The following is a 21,566-nucleotide window of genomic DNA, read 5'->3' as shown; positions in this document are numbered from 1 at the left end:
GAAACGCGTCCGGTGAATGAGATGTAAGCGTTAACGTAACGTCTGACCGAGTAAAGTTCAGAAATAAATCCTACCGCTCTTACGAAGTTAAAATTTGTTGCCGCGCTGCTGGTATACTAATTCGATGGATTTACTCGATACTTGAGTTACATCAACGCAAAATTCTCTTAGCTGGACTCACAATGAGCGCTGACCCAGGCGATGTTATGCAAATAGCATGTCAACCTGTGGCTCTCTCAAATCATCGGATCCTCATTTTATTGACTTTCGTCTCAATTTCTCCCCTGCTCAGGAAGAAGAACGCAACCACATTGTAAATCCTGCGAAGATGCGTGGTTCTTGTTCAGTGTTGTGTGGCAGACTGCTTTGTGGCATATCGACGGTGAAACTTTTAAGTATCTCGTTTGCGGTGTTTAAAAATCTCCGCTCCCATTTTATTTTTTGAAGGAGAACAAAACGGCATTCCCTCTAGTTTTCTCAGAATTTTACTCGCATGGAGAAGAAAAATCACGGAAGTTCTCAAAAACTACCGGTGAATAGTTTCCGTTTAAAAATATGGTCACAATAAGTCTGCGACGTTGCAAACCGAGATACGTGGTTTGGTAGTTTCATCGTGAATATTCATCAAATTCAATATCGATTGTTTTTGTACGAGATCATAACAAGATTTCATGCCACCCTGCTGTTGACTTACTACTCTCATGTTAAAAGGGGATTTCCTCATTACATATACGTAATATCCTTGCAAGGTACGAAGCTAGATTATTGCGACGTATTCATATTTCTCAAAGAAGTCCAGGCGATTACTCTATTATTTGCCTCTACTTCCAAAAAGAAGGATTTTAGACAGTGTTCTTGCTCTCTTGAAAAATCGTGTTTCCGAGATACGAATTCTAGCAGTTTCGCCATCGATATGGAGTAAGGATGGCGATACTTGCACTAGAAATAGTGAAAAACCTCACCCGAACGTGGCACAAGGCTTATTCACAAGCATCTTCGAATAGGTACATCTATTTTATTTGTTCCTTTATCACCTCTCCTTCCTTCCGTGCCTTCTAATGTTTTTATTAGATTTCTATGCTAATTCTCAAAACCAAATAAGTCGGGTCGGGCTTCCTTGATCCCACATTTTATGTATGTTTACTGTGCCCGGTAGATGGCGTTTTGGACAGAAGAACCCGATTAAATCTCACTTCTCCATCGATTTTGCCCGATAAATAGGAGCTCATACGCACCCGGATCACCAATCATTTCTGATTGTTCCATTCCGTATTTGATCCGGCTATGCGCCATTAACATAACCAAGAACTTGATCATTTCTCTCTCTCCCTCATTTAATCTGAGGATAGGAAACGCTGAAATACGTGGTCCGTGTCTTTCCCCCATCTTTCTCTGTGGTGTATGCGTTTAAACTGCTCTGAGGAGGGCGAGGGACGAATCAATTCCTGGTTCCGTCATGTTGCCTCCCAGCATAATGGACTAATAAAGAATATGTTTTTATGACTTTCTGAATGAAGCGAGTCCTTTTTGTTTCCACCCTTTTCATCCTTGTGTCATAATTAAAAGTAAGTGTGAATCTACTTTTAACTTTTAATTTACTCTACTAATTTCCGTTAAGTGCGAGTAGGTAATAGAGAAAGAGGTAATGAATCTAAATCATTCAAAGTATGCCTTTTAATTTGCGATATTCACTCCTAACGTATTCTAAGGCTATTTTAAAATGTTTCAAATTTTGTGTGCAAATCTTTAACGTTCTACAGCTTGACATGAAGTTCAGAAATTCTGTAAGTAAATACCCTAAAATCCATAAATTATCAATTGATCGATTGACTTTCGAGTTTTTCTCCAAAGTGTTGAAGATCAACCTAAAAATGCAGTATTCGCTTTCATCATTCAGATAAGTCGATGCATCTAATACTGCACTGAAAGATTACAATATTGAATCAAGGTATTGCTTATAACCATTGCATTGTGTCAAAATTGACAATAGTATCATATGTTTTTGAGGAGAAACAGAAGACAAAATAACTTGAAATGTAAATAAATAAAGTATGACACGAAACCTTTAATAGTGAAAACGGAGATACATGACTTTGCACTTTGGCCAATGATATACTTACATACGTAAAATTATAAATTAACTATATAAGTAAAAATTTTAATATTTTACCGATTGTATTAGGCTTAATTAAAAATGAAATAAGTGAAATTCTCAAAATTCATTAATATATTTAAAGATTTTAAAGATTATTAGCATTTAAAAGTTGAAATACATAAATTTTCAGAGTTTACATAAAATCATGCTTGAAGTATCTCGTCATTAAAAGAAGAACACGAGCAGCACAAAACTGTAACTTAAAATCGCAGGAAGATAAACATGCTTCCAAAAAAAATCAACAAAACTCCCAGAGAGGGTGCGACAACTGAACGAGGAAGTTAGTCAAACACCTATTCAAAATGATGAAGCACGTAGCAAAATACTAATGTGAAATTACGAGGATGATATTATTGTCAAAAAACGTTTCGCGATGTGCCCATTGGAAAAAAAGTATGCGAGTTAAACGATAAGACCAAGAGGAGAGGGGCTATGCATGGATTAGTCTCGTGTTTTTCAAGTGCTTTCGTTCATCCCTTTTATTTTGGGTCATTGTTATTTATAAGTGTTTCTATTCCCTGGGAGTAATTTTTTCCTCGGGTCCTTTCGCAACCGGGAGGTGTTTAATGATGTGTCGCATTCATTGAGTCCAGTGGTGAGGAGAGGTGCCTCGTCGCGGTGGAGGTCTACCCTCAGCAGCTCGTTCTAAGGGCCCTCGCGGATCCCAAAGCAGACCTATTAACCCACTGCTGTCAGTTGGAGCACAGCGCATCGAAAAATCTCCTAGGGCTGTGACTACTATGATGATCAGAACCACAGCGTACCTATTTTTACTCTGAAATTTGTGCGGATTTTTCTAAGCTTTCTTCCTGATTTTGTCGTTTCCCGGACGAAGGAACGTGAGTGCATTCCAAAGTTGCAAAATTTACCCAGATAATTTTGGAGGGTCTACCCTCAGCAGCTCATTCTAAAAGCCCTCGCGGATCTCAAAGCAGACCTATTAACCCACTGGTGTCAGATATAACACAGCGCATCGAAAATCTCTGAGGGCTGATTACGGAGATGGTCAGAGCCAAATCGTATTTTTACTCTGAAATTTGTACGAATTTTTCCAAGTTTTCTTCCTGGTTTTGTCATTCTCGGATGAAGAGACGTAATTGCATTCCAAAGATACAAAATTGACTCAAAAAATTTAATTTTTTACTAGAATGTACCTAAAGAATTTGTGTTAAAAATTTGTGTGATTTATGCGTGAGACCAGTAGAAAAATCGGTGAAATTTTTACTTAGGAGCAACCAGAATTCTCATGGTAACGATGTAATTTGCGAGAGGAAATTTGGCAAAATTGAAATATAGTCACATACAGTTCAATAAAAGAGTTTCCTTTTAAATATAAAAAATAAAAAAGTTTGTGTCATTCAGTGGCGAGACAGGCACCCTCCACATACTCTGCTGAGCAGATAGTCTGGAAGCCCGGGAGAGCCCCGGGGCCCGCCTCCGCTCTGGAAATTTTTTTTCTATAATTTGATAGTGCGGTTTGGCTTCAAACTTTCAGTCTTTTTGACCGAAGAACTTTTGCTGATTTTTTTAAATTTGTATTTATTTTTCAAATATTGTTCTAACGCATCGTTTGCTGAAAGACTATTTGTCTTCTACTTCAGTTAAATTAAGCATGTTCTTCTTTTTTGTTTTACTTCGGTTTTCTGGTCTTGGATCTCAGAGGCCTTGGATAGTTCATTTTATCCTGAAAAATCTAAGCGATTGTTAAGGGGGTCGGTCTAGAATTTATTCAGAATGTAGGTGGGGGGGGGGGGGTTGGCAAATTTTTCCAGGGGGGAGGGGCACTGGAACACCGTTACGCCGCTGTGCTGGGCTAAATAACTCAAGGACAAGGTGCAAGATACAGCCTCTGATCGAGGAGTATGAAAGGGTTCGTAGGACAGTGAATGAAAGCCGCGACCGTGTAAATATTATGCGTCCCGATTATATAAAATTTTGCATGCATGATGTGTTTCGTTCGAAACTCGTGACATTTTAAAAAGTCTTCGCTAAAAAAGTTGATGAGTCCAAGGCGGCTTGTCAAATGATGAGGAAAAAATGGTTCAAGAGATCACAAGCACCCAAAGCAAAGCAAATAAGGACTATGTATATTTACTTAAACGATTCATTTTTTTGCTGTCCTTGCTATCCTTTCATTTAAGCGGTATGAAAGGATGCTATCAAATTATTAAATCTAATAAATGATAGTGAGTGTCATCGGCAGATCTGACCCTGTTAGAGGGAGGGGGGTACCTGGCAAAGTGTACTTTTGGAATCATTAATCAAGGCTCCTTTTGTTGTTATGTGTAGAAGCTAGTCTGACGTAGGTACCTCGCGAAAGGAAACATTACCAGACGTATTAACAGAGTCAGTTTTATAAACTCTTTTATAGAGGGAGAGGAGGGCCTCTGGTGTCAGTTAAACTACAATTTCCACTTCATTACATTTGTATCCCATTCAAGATGCATGCAGAAACCGCCGGGCTGCTTCTTGGGGTACGGTTTTCTCCTTTGCTCTCAGCTGCGCTCTCTCACTTACTCTGCGTTAGTGCGCTATGGTTTTTTTCGTGCAATCGTATACGAATAGGAGGTAAATAAAAGGTATAACAAAAGCTTACTCCTGTTTTGGCACTGTGTTCATTAATTTTAGCACGACTATAATCATTAATATCGGACTTGACCCGATTGCGCAGTGCGGTTCGAACACATCACCTGGTTTCGAGATCATTTATAAAGATCAACATTATCTTTCCATTCACTGAAAATCAAAATTTGGTATAGATCTATTTTAAGTAATGGATTTTATCAATTATTGATAGTCTGCGGAACAGAATTTCCTTGGGTGGCTCAGTTTTGGATGGAAGGTATCTTTGAATGGATTGATGGAACTTAAATGGGTTTGAACGAATGCGGATGCCCTGTATATTGTCAATCTCTAACCAATTAGATTACACCTAAAATCTTCTTGACAATGCTCGATGTAATTCAAAACCATGGACCGTTTGCCGTTTGAAGGCGGCTGTAAAAAAGGTGTATAGATCCATACCTTATTCTGAGCGGAAGCAACGTTGAGAAAAATCAAAATTAGAAAATTGAAGATTTGTGAGATAACTTTTATATGTTTCAGCGCAAAATTGGAAGAGGAGAGCTTTTAAAAAACCTTTAGTCTTTTTTTGGAGGTGAGATTTTTTGATTGGGACGGGGGAGGGCAGACCAACACGAGTGGGGCCCAATGAGTTTTAAATTGTGATGAAGAGAGTTTTAAGGAGATCCTCAACCTTGCATCATGAAAAGGACCATTTCAATGAATTTTAAGTAAACTCGACAGATGGACTTCGGTAATAGACCCTGGCGAGTGGTTAGAATGATCGAACTTTATGAAAAATTAAAAATACAAAATACAATTTTTTTCTGGTTATGGTCAAAGTAGGTTTGTACTTACTTTCATGTTTGTCAAAATCATAGGATTTTTTCTTCCGTAGGTATATTATTCATTTTTTGGCGTGGTAAATCATTCTCATCTCATGCAAGTGTTCATTTTCGAATTATTCTTGATAAATTTAACTTGAGATCCGTTGAAATGGTGAATTTGCACGAAACATGTTTATTGCTTCCATTTGACAGTGTTTAATGAGCTGAGTTCGCAGTATTTTTCATAATTATTTTCTCTGTTATAGAAAATTGAAGAAAATTACATTTCAAAGTCAGAAAATGTGTCGCATTTCTCCTTCAAACAGATGCACTTTAGCTGATTCGTTTATTATGTCATATTTCCTCTAATAATTTGCTCAATTTAGAGACCTAAGGTATTCTCGTGCTCAATTTTCTTAGTAGTTCCATCTTAAACATGAAACACACCAAAACTGGACCGCGTTAAGCAGAAAGGAACCAAGCCACTGCCTTTGCCACATTAACCATGCCCAAATGTAATTGGGCAATTTCATCTTTTACATGAAAACGTTTGTGTGGACTTTTGTGCGAATTTAAGTCAATTTTCTGTCTGGTGCGAAGGAAATTCCTTTAAATTTTCGAAGGAATCTGCTCAAACGTACTCTTGCAAGAGAGTAAATTGTCCAGTTAAATTATTAACAGCTGATAACAGTTGATAGCTGATGTGGCTTGGTTCCTTTCTGCTAAACGCGGTCCAATTATTCAGATACCTGCAAATTCTTCATCATCCTTTTAATGCCGCTATATGATAAGTATCTCCTTAAATCCCCCTCAATCACCTGGTAAATCGTCTGGGACTTTCTAAGGTAAGGCGCTGTTTACGGAACAGCTAAGAATACGGCGCTGAATCTCTGGCACAATACGATAGATCGGATAAGTTACAGAAAGTTGGATCGGAAACTCCCTGGATTCGAGTCATCGGTCTGTGTCATCTATTTCAGTCTCGTCAATGGCGCGGCGATTCAATTTTGTGCCCCAGAACATGATCGGGATCAAAGCGAGATCATGAGAGCGAGAACCGGAGCCGCCTTGTCGAACATATGCGCTTGCGCCTCGTGATGATGATTGATGATCACTCGTCGCTCATTGTTGAATGAATGATCACCAGTGATCATTTTCGAGTGATTTGTCAATACGGGGTCGTAGGTTTTGGAATAGTGGGAGTCCCTTTTTGAAGCTTGAGCTTTTCCCTCCCTCTACCCGTCTTTCCTTACCTCACATCCTCAAACCCGAATAATTTGATGGTCCCGTGATGGCACACGCCTTGGGTCGTGGGTGGCTGACTTCGTGTTTCGGTTGAGTCAAATCAGCGTCGTAATTTTAAACTGGACGAATTTATGTTTTAAGGAACTACAGCCGGGTGGGAAAGAAGAGGTGTGCTCGTTAGTTAACGGCCGTAAGAATGAATGGAAATTACAAAGCACCAGTGACGTCAGCGATGATGACGAGGTTGTCCGTCTTTAACTCTAGAGCCCTGTCTACAACGCTCTTATCACGTGCTGAAGGCTCAAGGCTCAGTGCTCAAGGCTCACAGCATATTTTCGGTGCTTAGTTCAATTTGATTAAATGTTAATTCCCACTTTTCCATTTACGAGCACACCCCACCTTTTCTAACTGTCTCTAGTTCCTTTCGGCATGAATACATCCAACTATGGAATTTCTTATAGCGATGTAACCAACACTCTAAAATACTCTCAATAGCTCAATTAAGCGTATCATAAAATTGTTTCCTCTGGTGTGGTTTCCAAGAGAACCTATTTAGAGAGAATACGGACTCGGCAATAATTTTGAGACTAAGGTCATGGAACTTTTAGGGCCCAAAAGGGCAGCAAACTCTAATGAATTCAAATAATCTGGAGTAATTTTTTATTGCTATTGTTATGACCCGTTTGTAAAGCACGTATTTGACTTAGTTTTTGAATAAATTTACACATTTTTGCGGAAGGACGCTAGTTCATGAACACTCTTGGCCATCTTGGTTTGATATTGGAATATGAAGATTGGCAGTTTCATTTTTTAAGAGCACCGTATTTCGGCATGTCTGTGTTCAGCTGTTCACCCATGTAGGTACTCTCCATAAGAATCCAATGGTTCGGTCATGTGGTTGGTCAACCGATAGCAAAACGCTGAAGAGATAACTAAAAAGTACAGTTCCAGTGCCAAAAGCAGAGGAAGACCACGAATAAGATGAACCGTTTTATGCATTTCCATGGCACAGAACAGAAGCACCGAGGCCGGGAAAATTAAACATATCACACATAAAAATCCTCGACGTGCCCACTGCATTTTTCGAGGCAGTATTATCACGTTGACTTGCTTAGAATAAAATGCAACAGGAAGACTTGATCTGAAAAACCGAAGGAGAGGTGATAAAGTGGGAGGCTCTAAGGGCATCTTGTGCCAGAGACCTGAGATCACAGAAGATGTCCCGCCGAGAGATCTGTGGGACTCCGTCCGCTCCAATGGAGGGTTAGATTTATGTCTAAACCTTTAGAGCTAGATAGTGTTCAAAAGGGGTAGGAGGGTACAATTTTTTTTAAATAATTAAGTCGTCTCAGGAGCGATGTAGAGATGTTCGTACCGAAAAATTGAGCGAATTACAATTTCAAAGATGAGAAATATGCCACGGACTTATTTAACAAAATCCATCATATTTCCAGGGAAGGGCCAAGAGGGGCAGGCCTCCCCGACCCCCTAGTTCCGCCCATGTATGACGGAAAATAGTTTTCTTCCTTGATTCAATTTCCATCTCGGGTTCCCCGGTGGTGATTTCGCGTTAGCGAGTACCCGCTTCCTTTGTGGGTGTTTCAATACGCACGTATGCTGGGATCAGGTATACTTGGGCACTCGGGACCACACTATTATCGCGAGTTAATAATAGGGATCCGCTAAGATCCGATCATTAATCACGATTATAATCCATCGCATCTTTCAAACCTCTGGCCGGGCCGCGCTCGCGCATAGCCCAGATGGACTCGGCTTCACCTGGGATATAGTGTGTCTTGTACTGTCTTGTTTTGTCTCCGGCAGTAATTCATAGTCCGTTTCCTCAGTCCGCTCCGACTCTGACATTTCTCTTCTGGACCTCCTCCTTATTTTTCGATCATACTCTAATTGATCTTGGTAGATCGTCTTGAAGCTGGTTGACACTATTTTTCGTGGGAACTAAATCAAGGACACCGACGTAATGTTTGGGGGCAGTTCTGGTGTATCAACATCTATAATTGAGTTAGACTCCCAATGTAATCTTAAAGATAGTCAAACAACATTAGTGTCACATTCTTTACTCTTGTCGCACAAATATTATGTATAGACGCAATGAAAAAAAAGAAAATAATAAAGCTCAAGTAAAATTGGGCCTGAAGCAAAACTTCAGCTGGAGCAAAAATAAAAGTTGTTTCTTATATTAAATGGATCATAAACCACGATGAGCGAATTGGGATAGTCTGAAATACATTCCTTATTTCACAATCTGTGTATCATTTTTTAAGCTTCCCGCCTCAAAAACGATACTGCGACACAGGTGAACATTTCTCAAGAGGAGTCGTTTCATCAAACCCTTGCGCACTTGAATGCTACGCAATATCCAACATGGCCGACGCCAACCTGCCAAAACACATGTGACGAGACGGGAGTTTATGAACCAGCGTGCTCATACTGACATTTTCCTTGCTTTGACGAGGACCATGCTTTTTGAAGCGAGAAGCTGAAAAAACGCATATTTCTTGCGGAGATAGTGAGGTCAGGAGTGTATCTCAGACTTCGCGCTCTTCGTGATTTTTAAGCCATTTCCTTTGAGGTACAATTCTTCTTTCCGCTCTTACTGAAGTTAGCAGCAGGCTCAATCCGCCGTGCTAAGGAAAAACGCTGTGCGAACATTCGATAGTCGCCAAAATTCCTTCGATAAAAATGTTTATTTTCTAGGATAGTTACGAATATTTTCCTTTGAAATTTTCAGGAACTACAGGTAAAACTGCGAACAAAATTATATGAAAAAGTGGAGGGAAAATATTCATAAGTTTACCAGGAAATTTGCGTTCTATCAAAGGAAATTTGGCATCGCCTGAAGGTTCATACGGTGTTTTTCCTTAGCACGACAGTATTGAGGTACGCCCTTATGCCAAAGGAGCGCTATTTGAAGCTCCAGGACAGTGCTGGTGAAAAGATCTTCAACTGGCGACTTTTGAGCCGGCAAAAAAATGTGTATCAGGTGACGAAGAATGAAGACGAAAACAAAAGGGTGCGGAAAGCGGGAAGGGGGCGGGGGTAGTAGTCCCTGGAGGAGCAAAAAAGTCAGGAGTCGCTACAAGCCGCGGCCACATGACTCCCGGGGGACACTTGAATCTAGTTTGCACAATGCGTGTCATAATAACACGTTTCACGCTTGGACGAGCCCAACAAAGGATGTTTTCTGCGAGCATCGTCGATTAAAGACGGACGAATCCGACTCAAAGGAGGTGATCCTCGCGCATTGTTGCCCGTACAAATATTGTCCCTAGCGTTCCCGATTCACCGCACAACCCGACTTCGGACAATGCCGCCGCGGCCCGCCGTTTCGGTCGCCCGTCCTCTCCAGCATGTTCGGCTCCGCCCTGAACACTCCTGACACGTTCTTTTTCGCCACTTTCTTCCGCCTTTCGCATGTTATGATTTTTTGGACCCCAGGGAAATATTGAATTTTTTTTTAATTTGTACATAAATTACCATTTTGACGTATTTCTGCCAAACGGGACCAAGGACAGATGGGCGAGAAGGGGTGTGCTCGGTAGTCGGGGGCCGTAAAAATGAGTGGGAACTATGAAGCACCAGTGACGTCAGCGGTAACGAAGCCGTCTCCTTTGTCGCTCATGGTCGGCAATAACTCATGAGCCCTGTCCACAACGCTCTTTTCATGAGTGCCGCATTCAGTTACTCATATACTGGAAAAAAACATCACACATTGGATCTAGAGTCCAGACTCTTGAAAACATTGACAAGAAAAAATACTCTTGTTTCAATCGGATTTTTGCTTGAATCAAAACGAAATCCGCTTAAATTAAGAGACTTTGTTCTTGATTTAAGCTAAATTCCGATTGAATCAAGGGTGCATTTTCTTGTCGATGTTTTTAAGTGTCTGGACTCTAGATCTTTTGTGTTTTTTTTTCTAGTGTAGCTTCGTTTGGGAGACTGAAAAAGCCTTTTTTTCCATTTCTCCGTAGGGAATCATGCTCACTTAGCCCTTGTGCCACGATCAAATGAACTTATCAAATAGTCATCAAACGCAAGATGGCGACTCGTTTTCGTCCAAGTCCGCTATCAAATGTTAGCGGGCCGTCAAATTTTGATGAACCCGCCATCTTGTATTTGATGAGTTCATTTGATCGTGGGACGAGGGCTTTCAGCATTATTTCTTATACAGTTTTCTAGAGCACACCTCATCTTTTCCACTCGTCCATAGTTCCGTTTGACATAGATACGTCAATTTGTACAACAGACAGGGCCGAATTAAGGGGGGTGGCCACATGGATCGCGGCCCATGGCGGCAAATTTAGGGGGCGGCAAATTTTGCAATTTTTTTTAAATGTAGCTATAAAGAAAAATCGGATTCAGAAAAAAAATTACGAACGAGAAAAGGTGACAAAATCTCTCATTTCCTGAGAGTATATCTCTAATTTTGTCGTCCGTCTGTGATACAATAGACAGCACCTTTAATTAGTCGAGTTAAGACTAAGAGAGAAACCGAACACGGAATTTGGCCTGGAACGGCGCGGCGCAGAGAGCAATGATGACGAGAACGTAAGATAAAAAGGAGAAACCCTCGGCGCGGCGGTCGGCATGTAACATATATTAGCGCCTACAAGACTGCATGAATACTTCACGCATTGCGCCAAAGATAGTGCGGTCGCTGCGGTCAGCAGCAGGCAGCGTGAAACGCATAGCGCCTACAAGACTGCATGAATACAGACCGAATTGCGTCAAACACTATGCGTGCAGCAGCGGTCGGCCCGAAAAGCATAGCGCATGTAAGACTGTAGGAATACCTCACGCATTGCGTCGAACACAGTGCGGTCATTGCGGCGAGGCGGCGGAAGTTTATATTATTAAACAACATTTATGTTTGTTCTTTCATAATTTTTTGGTTCATCTCTTATAAATGGAGGGCCTTGGCCATAGAAAGATAGGTTTACGGAACTTAAATTTCGCGCCAAGTACCGTGAACTTTTGCTAGTAGAGTTGACAGGGCTTTTGCAAAAAATGTGACCAACACGAGTAAACGCGTCTTATACGCCTCTTTCCCTCCGGCACGTTCACTTGATCGTTTTTATTGATGTTTCAAAACGAATGAGAAGGGGGCGGCAAAATACAGGCGGCCCATGTGCGGCAAGTAAGTAAATCCGGCCCTGACAACAGATACTTTTAGATAACCATTACATCTTTGGAAAGATTAATTTTAACTTATGAGATGACTTTTAATGAATAATATTTACATTTTAGTTGATAAGATACTGCCGCTGGGCATTGAGGAGAAAAAGATTAAATTGTCTTTTTATTTTAACTTGAAATTGCGGACAGCAACACCCGGTCGAAGTCCTAGGAGCCCCTGATTGCGTCCGTAGAGCGCAGAGAGACATTTAATTTAAACAAAAGAGAATTTTGAGAACCTCTGAATTCCAAGCTTGTGGGGCTTGCGACGTTTTAAATAATTAAAAGGATCCTATGAGGCATTGCGAGCATGCATGTATGAATGGTGCAGATCGAGGCAAAACCGCTAGAAAGGGCGCAGTACTCCATAAAGAGAGTGCACTTAAAAAGAAACATTTTTCAAAGGAGGATTGAAGAGATGCAAGATTTTTGAAGAGGCCTGGACGCCACCCATTCTTAACGAACGCACTCTTTCAAAAGCGTGACCTTTACCAAAAGGATGTTCGTCAATGAGAGACTCAACGCTCATCAAGACTGTGACCAATTGTCCGCTACTTGCGTCATGTGAACAAAAGCGCCGGGAAACATCAGCCCCTGTCACTATTTATTACTTGTCAACCCTTGAGGCCGAAATTAAGCTCCTTTTTTGCATATGCGCATCTTGTTTAACCGTTAGTGTATCGGCAAATGATCTGCGAATGATCCAATGATGACTCTACAGAGAATCCCCTTAAAGGTCTTGCAAAACTTAATTCATTATTTTAGTCTGCATGTGCTCATTTTGGCGTTTTTATTGGATTTCTGTGAATACACGGATTGTATGTAAGATGATACAGAAGCAAAGTGAATTGTACTAATACCATTTAAAAATTAAGACTCTTCTAATTTTCTGTTGGATAGAAATTGAATACCATTTGCAATAAGGAACTCTATTTCTGACTCTTTCATAAAAGTACTTTTTCTGCATGGGAAACATTAAAGTAAGAAAAAAGAAGAGGAATCATATGCCTCCATATAAACAAGAGCATATTTGTAGTTTTTGAGGTGAGCCTGAAATGTGACTTCTTTCTTGCAAGTTGTAGTCAAAACATATAATAAGTAATTAACTGTTAATGAGAATTTGAACTGTGTTGCAGGTTATGAACCAGCAGTGCAAAGTGTGTGGCGAGCCGGCCGCTGGATTTCACTTCGGAGCCTTCACGTGCGAAGGATGCAAGGTAAGAAAAGTCATGACCTTTGATTCCACGAAAATCAAGAATTATTGATGGAAATCGACGGTGAAACTACATGACCACGTATCTCGGTTTGCGACGTTGTAGACTTCCTGTCATTCTTTATTTTTCAGATGGAAAACCACTCGACTTCAATTCTTGAGAACCTCCGTGTTTCATTCTCTCTACGGGAAGAAAACTCTGTGAAAATTCCAAGAAATAATATTGATTTGTTTTCCTTCAAAAAAATAAAATGGGAGCGGAGATTTTTAAAAATTGCAAACGAGATACGTAGTCTGGTAGTTTCATCATCGAAATGACCCTTGAAGCACTTTTGCCTTTGAAATATCCCATGATGCATAGTGGATCGAGTCAATCGGAGAGGTCGAACTTGCAATTTTTTTTACTAAAATTGCAAATTTTCATGTTTATTTCGTCATATTTTAAATTTCAAGGGGTGCTTTCAAAAGAAAATTTTACGAGGAAACTAATGAAACCCTTTTTCGTACCTCGAAGTTTTATGAATAGATAAATGGATTATGAATAATAATGGAGTTATAAGCGTTTAAGCTTCCAAATTTTGTCCGACCTCTCCTATTCACTCGATGCGACGTTAACAACGTAACTTACATTAATCCTTGGGCTCACGAATACATTATTTTTTGTGCTAAATTAGAGGTACAGACATACTTCGTGAAATTGTAATCAAGCATAAGGTTATAAGTCGGCTAAAGGTTCCCTTCATCATTAGAAGCCCCATTTCCTAAAATGTAGGCGCAACTGGAATTGCCAAAATTTGGATATTTGCGTGTATCTTGTGAAGGTTAAACTTTTCATAAAGCACATAGCTAATCACACTGGTAAAAAAAGCAGGCTCTGTTCCTCCGAGGGTTTTTGGAATATCCAGGAAAATACCGTCTCTCGCGTCGTGGAACGAAGACTAAAATACTTCAGATTAAATTTTGCGCGTGTATTGAAGTAATTAACAGGCACATACGATTTCGAAGAAATTCTCGGAACTCACGTAAGTTCGAGATTCCATCGTATCTAGAAATCCAAGTTACATCTTTCGAAAGGAGCCTCTTTCCAGTCTCCGACCTCTGACTCAGGAGGTCGCGCCAGCACCGGCTGCGGTCAGGAACGTCAAAATACCTTGAAAAGTGGTTTATGGTTGATGCTACGTATTCGCTCACACTAGATGATACAGAGATCGGCAGAGGTAGTGATTTTAAAAAGTATAAATTTCTGGATTAGAGGTGGAAGGAGGAAATTCCAATGCAAGTTATATAAAGAGAAAGTAATTAAAAATGTGGCATCCTCTTGTATTTTGGAATTTGGTGAATATTCAAATTATTTGAGGTCATACCGTCGTTATTATGATTGCATTTAGCAGGAAGGCACCTGCGCGATTTTTTTAGATGTGAAGTCAATGGTCCATCTGAATAAGTCTCGTCATCATCTTCGGTGCAATAAAATCATTTTTTTTAAAAAAAAATAATCTGTTTCGTCAGACTTTTCTAATCTAAATTGGAGATTATTCGGTAAAGGTGTTCGGATGTCTCAGAGAAAAGCCAATTTTCCGTTAGGTTAGGTCAATAAGCGAGAATAGTGATACTTTTGAGAAGAGAGTCAAGCGATGTATTAATTACTAAAAGGATAATACGACTATTCGTGTTTCCCTGTCGAGCGTTTAGCATACCTGAGTAACTGAAGGCGTTTTTTTTTCTGTTGGAACCATGGTTCGAATACAAAATCCACCGAATGGATTCATTTCGTGTGGGTTCCTCTTAATGACATTAAATTTCTATTCTTCTCATGATCAAAATTCTTGTGGTGAGATGCGTTTAAGGGATTGAAACGTAAAGTTTTCTTGAAATCGGTAAAATGTCCCCACAGTACATTTTCGCGCTCGAGATTACCTGTGATTTTTCCTCGATACAGCGGTGAATCTATTCGTTGCTCGGCTGATATAATAGAGCGTAACTACTTTTTGAGATGAGCCCGGGAAAGTATTGAAATTTATGATTAACAGGGCTCATCGCGAAATGCATTTACGTTCTTACGTCAAAAGGATGACGTATTGCTTGGAGACTAAGTCGGAGGAAGCTTCAAGAGAGACTATTAGTAAATACAGGTGAGACGTGAAGGGTAGACCCCATGAGACTCAGATATGCCATGTTTGCAGATGAATGCATTACTAATGCGTAAAAGGTCGGGGTTATATGCATGCGACGCGGAGGTTTGGTCCAGTGCCGCAGCCGCAGCAGTGCAATAAGCCGCGCGCATCACCTGGCCACAATTAGCCTCCTCTTAAACTGGGTGCGGGATATCGCAATAAACCTCGCCGCTGCCACTTTGCCTCCGAAAGGCACCTTAAGGCGATTTGTCCTAGGTTCTTGGCATGGTCAAACTGGCGTAGCATTGATCAAGTAAAAAATCACACCAGATTTTGACTTTTTAAACAAAAAAAGACGATCGCACCAGCGAATAATTTTGAGAAATTGAGAACCAAAAAAATCGCAAGATTTGGACAAAGTATATAGACAGAGTATGGCCATTTCTCTGCCGGTTTTTCAGTGGTCGCGAGAAAATTGACGGACACGATGTTCTTACAGCCGTAAATAAACAAGCAAGATGACTGTTATCAGCAAGCAAGTTTGAGGTTATGCACATCTTACATCATCCTGTGAAAAAGGCGAATGGCGATTTAACAGTGTTTTCATGTGTTATTCGTAGATATCGACGGTGAAACTACCAAACCACGTATCTCGTTTGCGGTGTTTAAAAATCTACGCTCACATTTTATTTTTTTGAAGTAGAACAAATCAATATCATTCCTTGAAATTTTCACGGAATTTTTTCCGCACAAAGAGGAAAAATCACAGAAATTTTCAAGACTGGATGTTAAGTAGTTTTTCATTTAAAAAATAAAGTATGACAGGAAGTTTGCGACGTCGCAAATCGAGATACGTGGTTTGGTAGTTTCACCGTCGATATGCAAGTTTCAATTGATACCGCCGTATAATTTAAATTTGTGTCAAATTTTAGCTTCTTATCAATGTTACGGTGAGTCGTTATCTTGTTTGTTTATTTACGGCTGCGTTAAAGTGTCATGGAGCCTAAAAACTCGTTGACCAATCAAAAAGCGGCACAGTGTTCCTGTAGTAAAAAGATACGAATGACCATACTCTGTCTATAAAGGTAGGTACTCTACCTAAGAAAGGGATCTGCGTTAAGAATGACGTAGAGTAAGACGCTAAGCTCCTTGCGGAATGTGGTCGATTGCACAACGGCAACCCCGAAGGGAGTAAAGTGTGCAATGCGCGTCACAAGTGGGACTGCTCTAGAAATAAGAGTCGGAATTGAAATAGTTGGGGCGACCAGGACACGGGGCGGCCACCAGGGCAGTGCACATAAAATGATGTGTTAAACTAAAAGACTAGTGCATAAAATTAATGCTCGGATAGCGAAATGTGTTCGTTATTTCAAGTTCGCCTTCGCCATTCAAGCGGAGCATAATTCATTTGATTTTTATGTCACACTTGGCAGCTAATGAGGCACCGGCCCGGGATTGATTTCAAGATTTGTGCGGGAGCGCAGCACCGAGGGCACATCCATCCGCCCGATGGACTCAACTCTGAATCTCCTCGTATGTGTGGTATGGAAACAAGTATTTGTCATGTAAATTCCGCGCACGTATATTAAATCGAGCCAGAAAGTAAGGAAGAAAAATCATGGATGTTCGTATTTAAATTCTTTGGCGCGCCAAAACGACGTTCTCCACACTGAAGAACTTAACTCCATCCGAGGGCAGCAAAATTGACTCAACAATCCATTTTTTATTCAAGTATATGCCTTTACGCATTCCGTCAAAAATTTTACCGATGATCGCGTGTATTAAAAAAAAAAATGTGAAATTTTCAGTAAAATCAGCATAACAGTTTTCTAGGTAAAATTTTCTGAGTAACAATTTAGCAACCCTGATAGAGAGAGGACTTACGTTCTTTTGTCTGAGAAAAGACGAAATATTAGAGATTATATGCATATGTCGCTGTGACCCCCATTAGTTTATCGTCCGGTCACTCAGTTCTCCCGCGCGTTAACCCGTGAACTTTGACATTTTTACGTCATTGGAAGACGATATTTCAACTTGGCAGCTCATCCACTTGACCAAGTGCTAAACAGGTCGCCGCATAATTTTCGTACATTTTGCGTGAAGCAGTCTTTTCTTTCCATCAAAGAATCGCGTTTATTAAATTAAAATAAACTCATCCACCCATCCATCTTCTCATTGCACTGGTCATTCAATCTACTCGGGCATGTGGTTTCACGTTTGCCATTCATAATTCCATTTATTCATTAACTGGTTCAGTTATTCATTCATTCATTCATTCATTCCTCCATTCATTATTTCCTCTAATTCGTCAAATATTTCATGATGTTGCACATTCCTAAAAATGAATATTCTTCTCTCCACTCGTAAAATCATTTTCACTTTCGTTCATTTTTTAATAGCCAACTGCATTTTTACCAAGAGACTCTTGGGCACCTCTAACTGAAAATTTCACCGATTTTTCCACTACTCTCATGCAATTCATAGAAAAATTTTGAACGAAAATTGCACGTATACATTTTTGTAAAAATGAAATTGTTTGAGTCAATTATGCAACCCTCGAATTGAGTTACGTTTCTTCGTCAGAAAATGAAGAATTATTCGCAGGACCATCAGCATGATGTGACAGGCGGGGTTGTTGAAAAAATGTTAAAACTTAGGAATTATCGATTGATCGATCGAATATCAAAACGTTCTCAAAAGCGCGGAGGATTCACCTATTTAACTGTAAAATTTATTCGCTGCAGTAAATGCAAACAGTCACCACAAGTCGCGAGGAACGCGGCATCAACCGAGCGTATTTTACTTTAACTATTACTTGAATTATGCGTGCCGTGCGTTTCAAAAGGGACCGTCACTTTAAGTGCTTAAAAGGCGCAAGGTTATGCAGACATAATGAGCTTAATTTTTTTGTTTACCCAAAGCAAGGCGTAGAATTTATGATGACTTTTAAAGCAAATTACGCATTTTTTTATGGGACGCTTCGTGCTATAAATTTTTTATCATTTCTCAGCTCTCCTAGGTGGCCCTATATACCTGCACACTGAAGCGGAACCCTCCCACCTCTTTACGTTTTGATCGATCGTCGCGTCGGCAGAGCCGTGTCGTGCTTTGCGATGTATCGATTGATCTTCCTTTTAACCTATGGGAAAAGTTCGATTATAAAGGGTGCTTGCAATGGATATTTTAAGGATCGATTCTTTACAATAGCGTTAAATGGGAATGCAACAATAGACAATTATTCACGCCTCGCCAGCAGTGTGAAAGCTGTCATTCATAAAATACATACGTTACAAAGGTTCCTTTGGTGTATTGGCAATAGCAGTCCGCAAAATGTTCAGCGAAAGTGTGTTTCGCGCGTGCTTCAAATTTTCCATGTTTTGTACTCCAACGTTCCGAATCTCAAAACCTAAGGTCCGTTTTAGTCAAAGCGGTCGTATAATTACTTCTTGTTTATGCTTTGCGGTGAAATAATGTTCTTAGTAAATAAAATTCAGTTTGACAAGTGTTAGTTTTAAAAATTCATCGGCATCAAAAAAGGAAGAAAATTATTTAACTATATTCGAACTAATTAAATTCTCGACACTTGCTAGACACACAGGTTCGTTTTTAATGACTAATTAAGTCTACATTGATTCAGGTCATTACAATACAAAGTTCGCAAAAAATATCCACTCAATGCCAGTTTACAGTCATCTATCGATTAAAAAACAATCGAAGCATAATTCGGATAATTTACAACGTCGCGAAAAAAATCAGGAATAGCCCTAGTAGCACAATTAGTGTTTAAAATGTTTCAAAAATGTGTCACTGAAATCAAAAAACATTGTCAACACATTTCATCGAAACATTTTAAACACGTTCAAAATGTTTTCATTCAGTTTTGAACACGTTTCAGACACTTCTCTATGTCACCCCAAATTTTTGTCAAACTGACACCCTATGCAGATGTTTCTGATACCTATTGAGGATGTAGCAAAGTCTCACTGATACGTTTCAGGAACATTTCTGAAACATATTTTTGAAAGGAAAGGTGATTGATGCTCTCACAAAATTGTTTCAGAAACGTTTCCAAAGCATTTCGATGGTTTTCAAAATATTTCTTACGTTTCATCGAAACATATTAAACACGTTCAGAATGTGTTCATTCAGTTTTTAACACGTTTCAGACACTTCTCTATGTCACCCCAAATTCTTGTGTCGCCTACACCGTGGGAAGATGTTTCTGAAACCTATTGAGGATGTTTCAAAGTTTCACTGAATCGTTTCAGCAACATTTCTGTAACATGCGTTTGAGAAAATTAGGTTCTGACTGTTCACTATGAAATGTTTTAGAAATGTTTGCATGTTTCAGAAATGTGTTTCTTCGGGGGTTAACTAGAGGCTAAGTATCAAAAATTTTCAGACATTTGTTTTAATAACTAATGTCACTGTGGAATTAGAACCATCACAACAGGAATCCCTTGATACCAACCATGCCTGAAGGCTGAATCGTTACACTTCATCATTACCAACCTATCAGAGGGATTAGAACACCTTCACTTTAGAAAAGTATACGTAAAGCACGATGTACGGTTTCAATATTCTAGATAATTCATAACTTATGAGCTTTTATGGAGATGAACTCGATTCATACAAGGAATTAAACGTGTGTATAACCTCCACATAATTAAATGTCCAAAAAGTATAGCTTGAGACGAAAAATTAAGCTGAAATTTGGTAAAATTGAGAAATTAAACGTTAACGCCCTCTGGTGGATTCAGTTTGAACCAGGAAAAGTTTTAGAAAGGTCCTAGAAATGTTTCTATGTTAATCAATGAAACATTTCTAAAACGTGTCAAAAACATTTTTAAGTGACGTATAAATTCAAACAAAATATTCAAAAAGGTTTTAGAGACATTTTGAAAATGTTCTGAAAAGGATGTGTTGAAACATTTTCAAAATGTGTTCCAAATATTTCAAGTAAAACCACCCATTTCAGATGACATTTATAATTTGTTTTGGAAACGTTTTAACAAAGATTAATGAGATGAAGAAGAAATTTTTGGAAAATAATTTTGACTCAGTTCAACGTAACAAAGATCAAACTAGGTCAAAATGTTTTAAATTTGTTTCAAAAATGTTTCAGATGAAATAGTATTTTTCTAAATTCATACGAAATATTTCTGATATGTTTTAGAAATATTTCTGAAAAATCGCGTAAATTTTTTTAAATTTGTTTTCAAAACAATTCAAAATTTTGGTAATCACGCATCAAAAAACTGAAAATAAAACATTTCAAATTTATTTCCAATATATTTTTTAGGTACAAAATTTGGACGTAGGTTTCGGAATAATGTTTCCAAGATAGTTCTGAGACATTTCTATTTTGTTTCATTTTTTACAGCCGCAATTTATTTCAAATTTCTTTCTAATATATTTTGATTTTAATTGTTTTAATTTAAAAAAAAAAACGTTTTTAAAACGATTCAAATTTGTATCAATGAAACCTCTGCAAAGCTTCGTGTCAATTATATATTTCAAAAATATTTCTGAAACGTTTCAGTGAGATGACTCAAGTTAGACACCTATGAGATGTTTCTAAAATATTAGTGAAACGTGTTGTGCTACTAGGGAGTTTACTTCATTTGCGCACTACGCAATGCTTAAAATAAGTTACGGTGTAAAGAAACAAGCAAAGCTCCCTTAGAAGTAAGTGGCAAATGCGACAAACACTGCACGAATTTTATTTTAACTCCTGGATGCAACTATTCGAGCTCTATGGATGCCCGTGTTGCATACGCACGGAATTGAAGGCGTTTTGACTGTCCAAGCGCTGACACTTTCGCCCGCGGCGCGTTCTCGCAGCGGATGACACAAAATACCAGAGAGCTTTCGATTCTTTGTTTATGCCTCAAAGATATCTACAAGGCACATTTTGACATCGCATGTGATTAGCATGATATCGAGAGCAATTAATAATTACTAGATGGGAATCAATGATCATAGATTTAACAAAGATGCTATTGATTTTTTCGACACTTTTTTCCAAGCGAGGGAGAAGTGTCGAAAGGTCTGCATGCTTTACATCTCCCCTATACAAGTTTGGTCAAATAAATCTTCAGGACCTCGTGTGAGACTATGATGCATAAAAAAGGGCGTTGAATAACACGGTTAACTGTAGACGTTTCAGATATTAAACTTCTTGTTTTATTAGATTTTATTGCTCAGCTAACTGCGACAAATCCTGTTGATATTACCTCTCTTAAATCTAGAAA

At 39.2% G+C, this 21,566-nt stretch overlaps 1 protein-coding gene across 1 annotated transcript in view; it reads left to right on the top strand.

Moving 5' to 3' along the window:
- LOC109029701 (uncharacterized) overlaps positions 1-21,566 on the top strand; it is an 85,365-nt gene that overhangs the window by 35,863 nt on the left and 27,936 nt on the right. The window contains exon 2 of the mRNA XM_019040284.2: positions 13,122-13,202. Coding sequence (XP_018895829.1) covers positions 13,125-13,202 — 78 coding nt within the window. The 5' untranslated portion in view covers positions 13,122-13,124. The remainder of the gene's footprint in view (positions 1-13,121; positions 13,203-21,566) is intronic.

The sequence above is a fragment of the Bemisia tabaci genome, chromosome 2 (genome assembly GCF_918797505.1).
Source record: "Bemisia tabaci chromosome 2, PGI_BMITA_v3".
Classification (NCBI taxonomy): Eukaryota; Metazoa; Arthropoda; class Insecta; order Hemiptera; family Aleyrodidae; genus Bemisia; species Bemisia tabaci.
This window is presented reverse-complemented; position numbering and strand designations above follow the sequence as displayed.